This window comes from Rhipicephalus microplus, chromosome 4, assembly GCF_043290135.1.
Source record: "Rhipicephalus microplus isolate Deutch F79 chromosome 4, USDA_Rmic, whole genome shotgun sequence".
In the NCBI taxonomy this organism is placed as follows: Eukaryota; Metazoa; Arthropoda; class Arachnida; order Ixodida; family Ixodidae; genus Rhipicephalus; species Rhipicephalus microplus.
The window spans coordinates 115,105,983-115,121,697 of NC_134703.1; the positions used below are offsets into that span (position 1 = coordinate 115,105,983).

Below are 15,715 nucleotides of genomic sequence, written 5' to 3' on the forward strand. Positions count from 1 at the left end.
GAGAACTTGTCTCAGCTCGTTATTTTGCAAGCAATAAATTGCGTCACCTGTTGGCTCCTCACAATTACAGATAGGCGTTTTACGCATCGGCACAGGACCTCCCGGCCAAGTAGCGATATCTCGGAGCACCGATGAAAGTGGTTAGCAGTTGTGCATGTTGGTGACTAAAACTGCACACTGCCCACTGTTATTTTGTGAATACTTTTATTTTCTGTAAGTTCAAAAATTTCAAATAATAAACTTTCGGTGCAAACGGAATAGCAAACGCTATTAGAAGATTATTAGAAAGTTTGGATATTCGCACACCGTTAGCTTTAGCGCATTATTTCAGCGTCAGTATAAAAATTGCAAGCACCACTGGTGCAACAAACATAAAGAGCTTCTGTTTTCTGTGCAGTCTAACCTGAGGTTATGGCAGCACTAGTTGGTCTCTTTATTCAGGGGAATGGGTTTCCCATATGACAAGGGTAAACATTTACCCCCCCCCCTCCCCCTAACTGATGGCTCTGCTCAGTGCTTTGATGATTCACTGGAGTGAGGATGTCTGAAAAGGGCTCTCATTACTCCATCTCTGCTTGACTGACTGAGAAAGTGTCACTTAGTGTATAAGAATAACAGAGTTTATCCTTGCCACCAGGTAGTTCCAGCATGTGAACACTATAATACCATTGTTCACCACAACTGGCAACTTAACATGAACAAATTTTTCTTGGTCGCTTCAGAAAAATACATTCCCACCTACAAAATGAGCAGTAGATTCACTGATCTAAAATCTCTAGCAAAGCCTCATATTATTACAGTACACAGGTTTTACTGTATGCTGTTCAGTATAACAGCATGCAGTTAGAGGTGTGTTATAATTTGGTGTAAAGTTGTGCACCTTATTTTAGTTTAATTTATTGAAACAGTTCATGGTCTTTGTATTGTTCATTATACTAAATTTGGGCTGTTAATCTAATTTTTGTCCATAGAACTGAAAAAAGCTTAGCAACTGTATGGTGCAAGGTACCCACAATTGTAGAGATGTCAAAAGTTTTAACACATTTTACATTATGCTGCTGCTTGGATTTGGAAAGAGCACCTTTTTTGAAGCGTTTGTACAAGAAATTGCTGCCCTCCCCAAGCTGCTGAAGTATTCTCATCCGCTCCTCTCTCCCCACCTTTTCATTGGAACTAACTGTGGTACTTTGGTTCACAACCCAGTGATAATGTTATCAGAGGAAACGAGGAGCCAAAGTACACTTTGATAAATCATAAGTATTAGAGTTAAATTTACTCTAGATGTGGCAGCGTCCCCCTATGTTCCTGTGAAAATCGTGCTTTGTGATAACTCCCGTGAAAAATGTATACTCGTGCAAAGTCCAGCGGCCAGAAAACTAAGAACTCGCTCACACTGCAGCTTTCCCAGAAAGCATTGCCATTCCCTTTAAGCAGCTGCTCGCTAAGTGGGGAACCGTTTACATTGCAGTCTATGGCAGCCAGGCCAGGAAAACAGAATAGGTGTGCCTAGAGTGGAACGATGCAGGTATGTGGCTACCCGGATTTTACAGTTACTGTAGGTTGAATGGGGTAGGAATGAATTGCATCATGTTGACGTGAATGGCACCTGGCACAGCAGCTCTGCCATAGGCTACTTTCCTCGCGTGGCAACTATGTAGCTGTGATTTCAGGAGCTTAGCCTTCTCAAAACTCGTTACCACTGTGAATTTTGAGTCAAAGGGACTGGGCTGCCCATTCTGTCTGTTTGTCATTAGGCCATAAAGTAATAGTCACAGGCTCATTTGCTTAGCTTAGCTTTAGCTCAGCTGGCAAGTGAATGAGCATTGCTGCTACTTGAGTGGGCAAGGCTGTAAAGGTGCTAGGTTCTAATAGGTGCTCTTGTTGGTCAATTTCAACAAAGCCACTTGCACTATGCGCCTGATGGCCAAAGTGAACAAGTGCATTTCACTGCGACAACATGCCACAATGCATGTAACTATGGTAGGAATTACAGTACTTTGGCATACATTGTGTGCAACAAATGAGGGATATAATTGGCAGTCTTCAATGTAGTTGGGAGAATAAAAGATTTTTTATGGCGGTAAGGTTAAGGAAAGTCATGTTTCTCAAGGCGATGTGTACTTAAGGATGTGGGCAGGGGTAAAGCAGAAGAAAAGGCTTTGACAATCTAGTTAGCCTTATGGGGATCCTAAAGATGTATTCACAGGACAGACGTTATCACGGACGAATCAGTCGCGTTATATGTGACGTGATTTGGATCTCGCGGCAACCAGCATTCACACGAGAGAGAAGAGTTCGTGCTGCAGGCGAGGATTTGGGCATTTTTCTCGCAAGAATCCCAACTGTGATACGGGCCTTTGTCTTTTCGCGAATTGCTTTGTGCAGACCAAAGCGGGAATGTGAGAAGGGTCGATGTGTAGTGATGTAGTTTGCAATCCTTGGGCTTGAATCTTGGTTAGGTGCGTCCTATGAATACAGCCTGAGATGCAGCCATTATGGTTGCATTGAGACATTCCAGTGAACACACAAAAGTGAGGTCGTTGCTGAAACTGGTCGACCAGTAATACATCTGTTATCTTTGTTATGAATTCGTCGTTGTGCCTAGGTGCTGTGCTCAGGTGCCATACCCGGTCTTCTATTTCAGCAGCAGCAGGTGGTGGCCAGGTGTTGGAAGTGCTGGGCCTAGCCGACGGTCTGGCGCCGAACGAAGTGGAGCAGCAGCTGGAGCCTCTGTTGCGGCTCGGGGCACAGCTGAAGCGGGTGGGCACAAGCCCGTCGCAGCTGCTGGTCTGCTTTGACTCCGCAGCCGCTGCGCAGGGGGCACTCCTCATGGCTGGCCTACCCTTTCAGCTGCGGCCCTTGCCTACAGTGGCTTCGTCCTCCACCGAGCTGCTACCCCCACCTCCTTCGTCCAGCTAGCGCCTCTGCGTGACAACATGCTGCAAAGAAGTGCCGAGCATGCAAAGAGCTGGGCACGGCAGGATGCCCTACGACCACCCGGCAGGAGACCTCGCAGTGTTTCTGTCCCATCTCTGTTGTGCTGTTTGAAGGGCCTTGCAGCAATGGCTTTCCGTGGTAAACTTCACGATTGTGCGGCACGTAAAACATGAAATTTGTTTAATTATTACTATTTGCTCACTATAAATGTCAGTTTCCTCCCGCAAGCTGCTTCCCGGTGTCAAAGTGAGGGTGCAAGCAGCAATGCTTAGGCGCGGGGGTCTATCGAAACAACATTGGCAAATACGGCTCTTTGCCCGATAAAAACACAGTCACCAGAAGAGATCATTGCTGCATGGTACTTATAACATTCTAAATGCTTTTTGGGGGATGAGACGAAAATGAGTATAAATTATCAGCCATTCTGACGTGCTACCCAGGCAACCCTTGAAACTTGGAAAGACATTCAAGCCACTGTGATTGGCTGCACATCACAAGTGGTCCTGGGTAGGCTAAGGTAATGCATGCTAAATAGCCTGAGTCACTGTTTCAGTTGTGTTATGACTTAGTTGTGTTTTGTACTACAGACATTCAAAAGGCATCTGAAACAACTTGTAGCTTTAATATAAGTATGCCGTATTCTTTAACTTTGCAGTCATTGCAAAGGCATATTGATCATCCCTCAATGTGTAACTGCCCTGTTCATTCTGATTTAGGAACTACAGTCTATCTGAGTGGATGCACACATCTGCTGAGCTAATGATACTTTCTGCACCCCTTATCCGACAACGTTTGCATCATCTTACACTGCGCTTTTTCTATCGTGGCTATACCCGAAGTGACACAATCCCATCGCCCTAGCACACCACAGGGAGGTTTCCTGTCGGGTTCAGCACGAAAGCTGATTGGGATGTGAAGCATAAGTTGGGAGCTCTCTGCACTCAATAGGAGGCCAAACCTGCACATATTCCCCGGACCGGTTCTGTTATTGCACAAAATTTGGGAGACCTGAGTGTCCTGTCCAACTGAATATGCGAAGCCGAATACGGTATGCAAAGAGCCACACAGCGTGGTAGTGGGATGTGTTCCTGTCAGCTGCAAGGATGTGTGCCACACAGGCTTGTACACTTAACCCTGACGTGTTTTTGGAGAAGTGCTCACAAAACTGACCTCCGAATAGCCCAAGGTGGCACTCGTGCCACCTGCCTTTGTAAAATGTTGATAGGTTTACACTCTCAAAGGAAAAAAAAAAATGAAATTTTTGGGCATGTTTCAGTGGCAGTGTTGTACGAGCCGGCCATTTATGTTATAAGGGAAGCAGGTGGGTAAAAGTCTGTCTTTTACGTTTGTTTGGAGTGTTTTGCTGTCCATGTTTTGTTGCTGCCATAAAATGTGCAGAGTTGTTTTTGCAATTGTTCCGAGGGCCCTTCTTGAAAAATTGCTGCTGCAGCAGTGTTCACGGGTTGTTTTTCATCATAGCTAGCATTGCGAAGCAGCTCCGATTACTGCTGATGCTCGCGGGAAAGTGCCCCGCCCCCTTCCCGAACGAAGTACAGTGTATATGTGTTTGTGTGTGTACCCTGTGCAGAAGACATAGTAGGGGTCCTGTGGCCAGCACATAGTCAGCGGTGTGCCACGGCAGCTGTGGTCTTGGGGACACAGGAGGTGACAGCTGCGTAACGTGGCAACGCATAGCTGTCTATCTTGGCATTGACAAGCAGTCAAGAGTTTATTGCAGTCTGCGTGCATCCTCTGAAAGAAGCTCTGCCTCCTCTAGACATTGTTTGCACCCAAAGGTTAGGGTTGTTACCTTGTAGGAAGGGACCTGCCCGGGTTCAGTCCCACATGGCAAAACTCGCAATTCGCCTAGTTTCCAGCCATTGCATTGCATTGCTAGTCATCGTGTAGAACTTTCCTCATATCTGCCAGTTTTTTTATATTCTGGAAGATTTAGAGCAGAATCGGTCAGTGGCGACATGCAAGCATTATCACGGTTCTCTGCGGGTGAAAATAAACAAGGCATCGGCCCTGTGCTGACTAGCTGGTTGCTCTATGGAATAGCTACAGAGTGATGCAGTGGTCGTACCCGTGCGTGTATGTCAGCCACGTTCTTTTACCCTAGTCTGTGTGCGACACCACAGTGTGTTGAAAGCTTGAACACACATTGTGACACCTTTTAGAACTTTGTTGCATTTTTTTCTCTTTGTTCGTACCTGGGAAGGCTTTGCACAGACAGGCAGCCACAAGGAGAGGATTTTTGGTGGGCAAGATCAACAGATTTTCTGTTGTTGTTTAATGGATGGACATGATTTTACTATTACTTTGCTGTGTGCCTGAAACGTGTGTGCATTCTCCCTCGAGTCGTGTGCAGTCAGACTGGGCTGGTCGCAGTGACTGCCATGATTTGAGTTGTCCAACTTGGCACAGCAGTGCCCCTGGCGAGCACAGAAGCCAAGTGAGAGGTTGCAGCGGGCATTGCATGTGTGTGGCCATAGGAACTCCTGTCACTTTTTTTTGGCCTGTGTTGAGCTCCACCGTCGCGGTATGTTGTGTGCTACAACCCAGTGTGCCAACAGTCGAGTCACCAACGCGTGTGACCAAGTTACACACCCACGCCACAGAAAGCTGCGAAGGAAAAAAAGAAAGGCAGCACTTCTGTTTCTTCTGTGAGGCACTTTGCAGTGAGAGCGAACTGCGTTTCCAGTCACCGACCTCTCCGCAAGTCATCCTGTTTTACGCCCTTTCGCTTCTTGTTCTCTTGAAGGAGGCGCTCGTGGGGTTGAGTGTTTCAGAAGTGCATCAGGAATATTTATTTATTAAAAGTTGAACTTTGCTTTATTATACCTGGGCATTGAGCGTTGACCCGGGAACTGTGAGAGTTCGATGTAGATGAAGAGTGACGTACATGCAGGTGATTGTTGCACTATTGAGAAGCGTATTTATAAAAGTTGCAGCAGCTGTTCTCCGACGCAACGGCAGCCGCAGCGGCACCCTCTACGCCGCTGTCTGGTAGAGAAGAGACAGAATGACGGCAACTGTAAAGGCAGTGCATTGTGTGCCAATTGTTAACAGAAACGGCGGGACAACACTCGCAGTGGCCAGTTGGGCCTTGCTTCTGCACTGTCCGAGCACATGGCTCAAGAAACTGTGGAGCATGCGCCTACTCGCAAGCCATGCGTTGGCGCGAAAGGAGTAAGAGAAAGGCAGATGTTGCAGTGACCTTTGCCACAATGTTTTTTTGTTTTTTTTTACATTCCGTGAAGTTTTAGAGAAGGCATGGAGACATACGGAGGACGTGCATGCAAAGCTGACCACAAAGCTGCATCACTTTCTGGCAAATAATAGTAATAATAATAAAATGACTGACACAATCGAAAGTAACAGAAGCTGCAGCAAACACCTGGGAGGAGGATGGAGAAGAAGCGAGGGGATCACCCGCATCTCATATGCAATTAAAAAAAAAATACATAGGCCTTGTTTTTCCCTTAGTAGCAGCCCCACCTTGGACGTAGCTCCTCCTCCCCTACACCGACCACGTAACCCCCAACACCCTCTGCAACCACATTTGAGGGCTGGGAGGTCACTACGTACGAGCAAGCGCTGTTCTTCCGGCCTCTTGTGTACAAAACAAAAGTGCGCCACGCGTGCGTGGCCAGGTGCCAGCTCAAGAACGAAGCCTTTGTCGCCGGCAGAGCGACGAGGCCAGCACCTGGCTGCCGCCGTTCGGCAGCTCGTCCTTCGTTCCCGCTCAGAGAGAGAGAGGCTTCGGAATCGTGTCGTTTCCTCTCAGTTCCCCACTGCACACCTTGGGGACCTTCGCACTGCGGAGAACAACTGCAAGAGGCGCGAACACCATTCTGGCCGAAGGGAGTATGTTGAGGTGGTGCGACGAGCCTCGACAGGCGTTGGCGACCACGACGGCGCGTCGTGACAAATTGCAAAGGGAATCTGGACACGCGGAAAACGACGACAAAAGGCCATAGAGTTTTTTCTAGGTGTTTTTTTACATTTTTTTACATTGCCAGAATTGTTTTGTGGTGTCACGTCCCATGCGCTGCAATCACTCATGTTAGGAAGAAATAAACCTGTTGGAATTTGTCTCTCGTGTAGCGCCTCTTTTATTTCTCCTCATTAGGTGGAAGGAACTTGAGAAATGAACATTTCTATTGAGGAAGGTGCATAAACTTGTTAGGTCAATGGATACGCAGAGAGACAAGAGTACTTTGCGTTCATAAGCCAGAAGGTCATTAATTAGTCGGATGCAAGGCAGATGCATACTAGCCTGCATCAATAGGCACACACTCCAGGCCGACTTCGTAGCCGGATGGCTGTCGACCCCGCGTTTGTCACACGGCACTGTTCAGTCACTAAGGCTGCTGCACTTAGGTCATCTGGGTCCCCTTCCAGACTTCTGACGTATCCAGCTAAAATACACGACAATTCTAACCAAACTGAAGCCTCTAGACTATCGTCTCCTAGCGCTGTGTGTGTTAGCAAACGAGGATAGTAAGTGTCGACGACAAGCATCTTGGCCATGCAAAAACGGTGTATTAAGGAGGCTTCATTCTTGAGATTCTTTATCGAATGTAGCTAATGCAATAATTAAATGACAAATAAAACTGCTTGCATGCATAAATCAAACCAGTAGCCCTACAATGTAAGAGGTAGAGATGCAGTGCTGGAAAAAGCTTTGGAATATGCAAAAATTGATAAATAGCTAATAGTGGAAATCTCAAGAAGAGTCTGTCAAATTTAAGAGGTCCTTAGAACAGGTGTCCAAGATAAAAGCTGGTAGGCAGCTTGCTGCAAGAAAGGAAAATGAAGGCAATCGGAGTGATAATTGAAAAGTTTAATAGGAGGAGGAGGAAAGCAAGCTCTTTGAATAGTTGAATATCAACAGTGCTCGTGCATGTATCCTAGAAAGGTGCTCTGCAGTTATTTTTACAGCGAAAACCATTACTGAGGTCAGAACAAGGCTCGTTATAGGCACCATAGCTGTCCACCGCCACTTGTGTTCATAACCACTATCTCGCAAAATAAAATGCTAAATAAAAAATGCTGAGAACAAAATGGGATTCTAACCCGGGCACCCTGCATGCCAGCCCAATATTCTACCTCTAAGCTACGCTGGTGCTTGAAACTCTGTTGCAAACAGACCCTAGGCGAGCTTCTTGTCTGGTAAGGAATATCGTTAATATGTGTAATAAAGCAGTTTAGATTAGCAAAAGAATAACCAGGCATCACAAAATGCGAAATGCATAACGGGTTGGTCGTTGAATGCTCCAGTCCATTACAAAAGCCTAGAGCATAATTCTTCATTGTCAGCCACAGCATTAACGAAATGCACATTAATCCATCATGCAACCATGTAGCCGGTACCATTCTTCTTTGAAGTGATAAAGAATGGCACTGTGGATGCTCCCATACTTCACAAAAATTGTGATTTATAGTAGGTACAGTGCAAGTGTGCTTGTAGCAGTTAGTTGGATTGCTCAAAAAAGGCTCAAAAAAGGCCGCTTGCCCAGCTTTTGGGGTGATTGTGCTGTGCGTTCCACACAGGTGTGGTGGTTTTCTAAGGATTTGGGTCCTCATCCAGACCACTACATTCTTCATGAGTAGCACATGAAACCAGCGAAATAATTTCTTTGAGATGCTGGGACTGTATTAGTTCAAGTGCAGCCGGACCAAGGCGACCCACTTCATTAATACCTAGCGGAGCATGTGACCACAACTTCCATCATGATGCTTACACGGTTATCCCTGGCTCTTGACCCCTAGCAGCTGCAGAATACCTAAGCAAGGTTGTGGTTAGAGGGAGGAGAGAGAAAACTTGAAGTAAGTACTATGGCTGGAGTGCCTCTCCCAAAGCCTCATTTGCAGTTGTGTAGCAGCAAAGGTTACTATTTTGGGATCCAGACAAAGACTTCTCTGGATACCAAACCTTGCAACATTTAGACTACAAGCTTTCTCAAATAAGCTAGATTAGTGGAGGTCTGAGGGACTATTACGTTTCAAGTAGGGTGTCATTGGCCCTAGTGAGGCCAGGAGAGTCGATGAAGCCCGGTGAAATGTACACTATTGAGAAAAGGCCGTGGTACACTCTGTAGAACATTCTTTTTTTTTAGGGTCCCGAACTGAGGCATGTCATAAGCATGCAAGTGAATAGGTAATGGGCAAGGAGGTTATTGGTGGACTTTGTAGAAGAAAGACAAAGATGGTGGCTTCAAAACAAATCAATATTTTAACAGCCATGGTTATTCCGTGGTTATTATGTGAAGTTGCGAGTTGTGGCCTTTGTTGATGGTGCTTGTGTACTTTTCAGAATCCCATAGACTGCCATTAAACAAATATATATAGATCGTATTTGAGAAGATTCTTATATGTACTTTTTTAATGTTAAGTGATCAGATTAATACTTTGTAAAAGTCACAATTTCAGCAGAGCAAAATTGTTAGTCAAAATGTATGATACTCTAAGGGCCATACGGAAGCATCTTAACAAGCTTAAACTTTAATTGGGTAGGTCTTCTGAACATCCATAGAATTGTGTTTGCTGTTATCGCCAGCAACTTGACAGCACCTGAGACTGGCCACACCGCATAAGTTACAAGGACTAGTATTCCTTGGCCTGCTCAAGAAGTTAATGGTTCAGCATGGCCAAGCCATAAGTGCAGACCTCAAAGGTTGTGGGCATCAAAATGGTCACTCAACTCTAACTTTGGGTTTTATACTATCAAGAGGCTGCTCTGTTGAAGCTGCTCTGTGCTGTCAGTTGTGGGACACTCAACCAAAGATTGTGCGGTGTAACAAGCCATATGCTTGCGCACAGCACGTAATGAGTTTGCATACCGCATGTAATATGAAAGTTGGCTATGCTTGACAAATTAGAGCTACTTTTTTTCACACATTGAAGGAGTCTGCAGGTATGTTCCTTCAAGACATAGTTGCAAACTCTTTCTCTAAAAATGTGACGTCTTTGCACAAAACATTTCTTGAAACAAAAAAGAGAAGTGCTTTAGTGAGCAGTATTCTTCCTACAGCCTAGTAAGTGCTCGAATAAGTTTTCGTTACTGCTGAATCTACAGAATTCAACTGACTCACTATGGCTTAGAAAGCAAGACAAAAAGATGAGTGCTTAAGAACTGTTCTTCACTTTTCAACTTCGTGCATAATACAGAGGTCCTGGAAGTGCTGCAGTGTCCATGCTTTAAATGTGCCATATTATGAAGTGGAGAGTTTGTAGGAATACCGCCTGGCTAAGGAATAACATGGACACAGAAAACACAGTGCCCACCAATGTAAAATTATATTCTTCAAAAAAAAAAAAAAGGAGAAATGTATTCTTTCTTGAGAATATATTTTTACTTTGGTCCGTGCTGTGTCTCGCCTACAACCCGCCCACTCATATAACTTTATAGTTTTGTTTTAACAAGTATTGCATATGGGAAATAAATTCCTTGCTGCTTGTTAGAGAGTTAAAATACAGTCACAGGATATTCCGTAACACATGTTAGACGACACTGCTGTAGTACAGAAAATTTTTATTTGTTGCCAGCTTTTAAAGTTTGCCTACGTAGGCTCGAGAATGTATTTGCACTAAAGGTGTGTGCTCTTCAAATCGCTCCGAATTAGACGCGATTGCTAGCACCTTTCTACAGATGGCGAGCAGTACCAAAGTGAATGCAGACATGGCAGGCAACGAAATATGCTAACAAAGTGGTAATGCACATTGGTCAATGATTTTTTGTTACGTGTCTAGTTGAGGATGCATGTCTGGCAGAGAGCGAAACGTTTTAACATCTAAAGTATGCTTGATCAAGAGCTATCATACCAGATGTCCAAACAGCAAGTGAATCTGTACATACAAAAATATATGTAAGTTGCATTAGAGATGTCTAATAATGAGAACTAAAAGGCAATGATGCCAGCAATCGTATAGAGGATGTTATTAGAAGTTATTATAATGCGAGATGTCTGTCATTTTTGTTCTATCTCTATGATAGGTGACTGATAGGCGATTTTTACTTGTTGTAGGGCAGCTCTACAAACATTGTTCAACTTATGAAAGAAAATGAGTCATCAGCCCGTTTTATTCGATGTAGCATACTTTCACCACTTGGCTATTACGAAGGTCACTACATCACGTTTCAGTGGATACCACCTCATCATAGTATTCTGGGCTACGGAAAAGCTGATGAAGCCAAACTACTTCAGTACGGAAATTATAGACGAACTTCACCAAATCTGATGAAAGAGGTTTTGAATCCTTTCCACACATCATTAAGTTTTTCTTTAGGTACTCAATTCTACCTCCATCAGGGATGAAGACTCCCATTCAGAATACCTCGACATTTGGAAGCTAACATCGGCTTTGTCTAAACACTGCCAATTGAAATGGTTCACAATACTCTTTCAAACAGTCAGTCTATACTGCAATGACTGTGGCTCAATCAAAGCAGCGGTACGCGTTTTTTAGTGTGCACTTCATGAACATTGCATGCTTTCTATCCTACTTTATCATGTGACTTAGTTTTAGTCTTGTGCAATGGAAGTGTGCAATGAAATGTCTGTTTACATATTTGAGTAGTATCAGCCAGATAAACAAACTTATGTTGAATTCCAATGGTGGAGTTGGAGCAAGTTTTCCTGCTCCTTTGGGGCAAGTGTGTTCCAATGAAAGAGTCGGAGCAGATTCAAAGCCGGAGGAATCCGAGGAATAGGAAAAGTTGCTCCACCGAAATCGGCAGAGTGGACTGGTACTCTGCGTGCCGTACTCACGGGACGGGGTGTTTGACCGCTTTGTGAATGACGCATAATACGTTCGCGTGCTTGGGGATGTTGTCGCTGTCGCGTGTTTTGGCAGTAATGATGGATGACATGGCCACTGGGTACATAAATTCGCCGCAGAATGACAGCGAACAATCGTGTACGAAGAATTCAACAGTGGAAATGGAGGAATGGAATACTATACGCAAGGTATTCTGGGCAACTCAAGGACTTCTGCTTCTACCTTGCTCCCGCAGCATGGATTGTGTTCCTATCGTAGATTTGGAGGCTTTGCTCTACACTAGAATTGAGTGCTCACTCGCAAAATCTATCGGCTGCTTCAGCTCCGCCATTAGAATTCAACATTAAGTTGTAACTTAAATTTACACAATGAAAGACACTACCAGCACATGTCTATGCCCAAAAAACCAGTTGTTTTTTTTTTACTTCATTTTTTGTGCTTCTTTTCTCCTATCTTTTTCTCCCCATTCCCCTTCCTCATGCAGAGTAGAAAGTCAGCAATTTGTACATGCTGGATGAATTAACTGCCTTTCAGTAAATATTTCTCTCTCTAACGAGCTGTTTAAATCTGTGTCAAGTAATCCATTAAACTGGGGCTGCAGAAGTTTCATATTGCTTTGTGCCAGTGCATGGGGACGAAGAAGAAAAGCATATAGACTGGCGCAAGTTAATCTCTGTGCCTGGCGCTGCTCGCTTAACTGGCTGAAAATACATCTGTGACTACCCCTCTGAGTCGGTCTCCTTCTCGTAACATATTTGGTGGTGTTGTGCGATCCCCGTCCTCGCCACGGAACTCCGAAGCGGACGCTCCCTCGCAGCTTTCAACATGACCACTCAAGACTCGGCTACATATTTTACTTTCCTCCTCCTAATCCATTTTGCAACATTACCTGAACATACACTGCTACCAAGGTCTTCCAGAAAGGAAGGACTACCAGGTATGATTTCTGGCCACAAAGTCGTAGTGGGCCACTGATTAATTCTACAACTTCTACAAGAGGGCAGTTTTCCTCATGATGAAGCCAAATGGGAGATATAATCAGAATATGCTTTACGCTCAAGACCCATTGTGGAGACATGATGATGGAGATATAGAATAGTTGTGTGATGATAAATTCACAATATGAAAAGTACAAACTCTATACAGTACTAGTTGTGGTAGACCGGTGCAACTGTGCAGCTAGAGCAACTATAACATTGACTGCTGGAATATCATAAAACTTGTAGAATTTGCAGAAGCAATATGATAGGAGGTGGACCTAAGAATATGCTGACCCTGGCACAGTGCCGAAGTGCCAAGTTGAGTGAAGGGTAGCTCTTACAGGTCAGAGACTAAAGGATCATTCGACACTTGAAGAAGGATGCGATGAAATCTAGGTGAATTTTAGAGAACGGGCCAACCTACCTAGATGCATTGAAATCGGTCATTAGAAAACAGGCCACTCTAGATGCAATCGGGGTGAAAATGTGAATGCAGGATAGTTCTTGCAGACAAATATGCTTCACTGTAGATAATGATAAAGAGAATGAACAAAGTTGCAGCTTGACTGATTTTAGACGCAGCAAAGTAGCATTGGTAACCTCAAGCAAAGTAGCAAGTATCGGTAAACTCTCCCAAGTCTCAAATGATCTAAAAAATGACAAAGCATGCAAGTGCCGAACTCAATAAATCTGATCAAGCCTGATGAAGAAGCAAGCAATCGATATTTGGAATGGTGTTCGAAAGATGGAGTAAGCAGTCAAAAGTGCAGTCACAGTAAATTGATGAGAGGGGAAATGCGTTGGCGGATGGCCAAGCTGGATGGAGCAAAATATATGCAAAAAAATGTTATCAGCAATTCTGATGACTTGGCAAAGCACTTTTATTTCAAACTTGGCATTTCCTAGATATCCATGCAACCCTTAATTGAGAGTAGTGACAAGCAACTCGCTGAAGCTTCCTATGAAACTAGCACCAAGAGTTCAACAGGACATGTTCTGTGAATTTGGCTGGTAAAGATGAAGAAACCCTACATTCAATGAAAAATCAGAGGGATTTAAAAAGCTTGCCAATGTTTTGAGGTAACTGAGTCAGTCCAAATAATGTGCATGTTCTATTAGTATACGAAAAGGGAGAGTTAAGTATTGTAGAAAGGTAGATCCATTTCAGTGTCATACAAGATATTGATAAACATATTTTCTGTTAGGGTGCAAGGAACACTTGATTTCAGAAAACCCAGATAATAAGCTGGTTTGTGAAAGCTGTGTTCCACGACGGGCAACGTTTTTACTGGTGTTAGTAAAAGACTTCCATTTAGCTGACAGGGAAGGGAAGAATTTGCTCAAGTACTAATTGTAAATAATGTCATCATTCAACACTCTCTAGATGGCAACTTCAGGTCATCTATGATGCAATGCGAACAACAAAGCTGGAACCTGGGCTGATTTCGGAACGTACTGACTTGATATCCCCCATCTTTAAAGTGGTCGAAAGAAGTCGTTGCCTGTTGATCATCAATACAAAACGAAGTGTTTCAACAGCCCGAGGACTAAATCTCGTAACCACACAAGTCCGATTCTTTGACGGCGCGCCACAAGAACCCACACAATTTATTTGGCATATGCAGAAGCACGATGAAGTCCTAGTGCTTCTCACTGTCAGGCTCTTTGTCGCGCTCCTTCTTGCAGCTCTTGGAGTCGAAGAAGCTGACTGGGTCAGTGGGGCTCAGCTTGTTCTGAGCTGCAAAGCTCACGAGGTCTCTCTTCATCGCGTACGCATCTTCACCGTCGGCATAGTACTTCGGCTCAATTTCATTGATCATGAACCCAAGGGTGTTGGTGTAGAGATGTAGGGCCGCTCGGTTGCTCTTTCGCACATGTAGGGACACATACTTCGCATTGAAGCACTCCACCATGGCACGGGACGACTGGTCCATCAGTTTCTGAGCCAGTCCAAGGCGCCTGTGCGACCTCTTAACAGCCAGAGAAGTGATGTGGCCGTGGGGGTCGTTTTCGTCCGAGTCTTCTTCCATTTTGGCGAGCACGTAGCCGACGATCTTTCCCTTCTCGTCCTCTGCCACATACGAGAGCTGCGGCCACGACAGGCCGTGGTAGAAGTAATACTTCATCTGGTAGTTCTCGGGAAGACACAGCAAATTGCAGTGCTGCATGTTCATCAGGTCTTCCGTCTTCGCGCAACGGATGTTCATGTTGAAGGCGAAGTAGACGGCCGAAAAACTTGAGCGATACAGGCTATCGCGGGACACCACGAAAATCTGCACGAAAAACGACGCTCTGATGAGAACAGGCAGCGCTAAGCCGCACCGGCCGCCACACGCGGAAAATGGCGGATGTGACGACTACCGAATATTGTTGAACTCTCTTTCAAAAAACGTCAACACGCATGTTATAACAAAAAATTGTATTGTGCAAAATTTTATTGCTGACGTGTGCGTGGGGGTAGGAGTAAGACATCCCATAGAGTTCGCAGCAGCGGTGCACAGAACTGACATCATGATTGTGATCACGTGGTCATGACCATGACCTACTACACTCCTGACCTGTTCAGAGAGCACCTCTTCCAGCGCCCACGTTCTAGTTCATACCTTCTGCCGCTAGGGCCGTCACCTACGAGCGGCGTGGCGCTAGGCAGCACCTGTTCGCTGTCGTCTGCTTCAGCCATCGCTGTGGCAGTGCAAATCGTTCTTATTGTGCATGAATTGTGTATGAATGTGTAAAATATGGCAAATAAAGCGATATGATTCCTCGTCAGAGTTGGCTGCATTCGTGTGGACGTTTGAAGCAGAAATAGAACCGTAAAAAAAGCACACAAAGGGTCACAGTGGCAAGCAGACGGGAACTTTTCTACAAATGAAGGAAAATTTATTATGAAAATATTTCTTGAATGAAAACGTAGTCCAACGAGATAAAAAAACTATTGTTAGGCATTCATTGTTCACACTGAATCACGATGGTTCCAGACGATACGCATACACAAATTGCAGAAGATACGC

At 44.7% G+C, this 15,715-nt stretch overlaps 2 protein-coding genes across 14 annotated transcripts in view; one reads left to right on the forward strand and one right to left on the reverse strand.

The window, feature by feature from the left end:
• Window positions 1-7,037, forward strand: part of LOC119172307 (uncharacterized) — a 97,594-nt gene extending 90,557 nt beyond the window's left edge. For 8 of the 13 annotated variants that reach the window (XM_075893576.1, XM_075893566.1, XM_075893571.1 and 5 more), the window contains one exon: window positions 2,645-7,037. In XM_075893576.1, the coding sequence (XP_075749691.1) occupies window positions 2,645-2,919 (275 nt within the window). In that variant the 3' untranslated portion in view covers window positions 2,920-7,037. Of the gene's footprint in view, window positions 1-1,468; window positions 1,526-2,644 lie in introns of all 13 variants that reach the window. The other 5 variants (XM_075893577.1, XM_075893573.1, XM_075893579.1 and 2 more) reach the window with 4 other exon arrangements.
• A 6,524-nt stretch (window positions 7,038-13,561) lies between these two features.
• On the reverse strand, window positions 13,562-15,066 carry vnc (GNAT family N-acetyltransferase vnc). The gene has a single exon (XM_037423363.2). The coding sequence runs from the start codon at window positions 14,909-14,911 to the stop codon at window positions 14,345-14,347; it is 567 nt and encodes a 188-aa protein (XP_037279260.1). The 5' UTR covers window positions 14,912-15,066; the 3' UTR covers window positions 13,562-14,344.
• Between the last annotated feature and the right edge of the window lie 649 nt (window positions 15,067-15,715).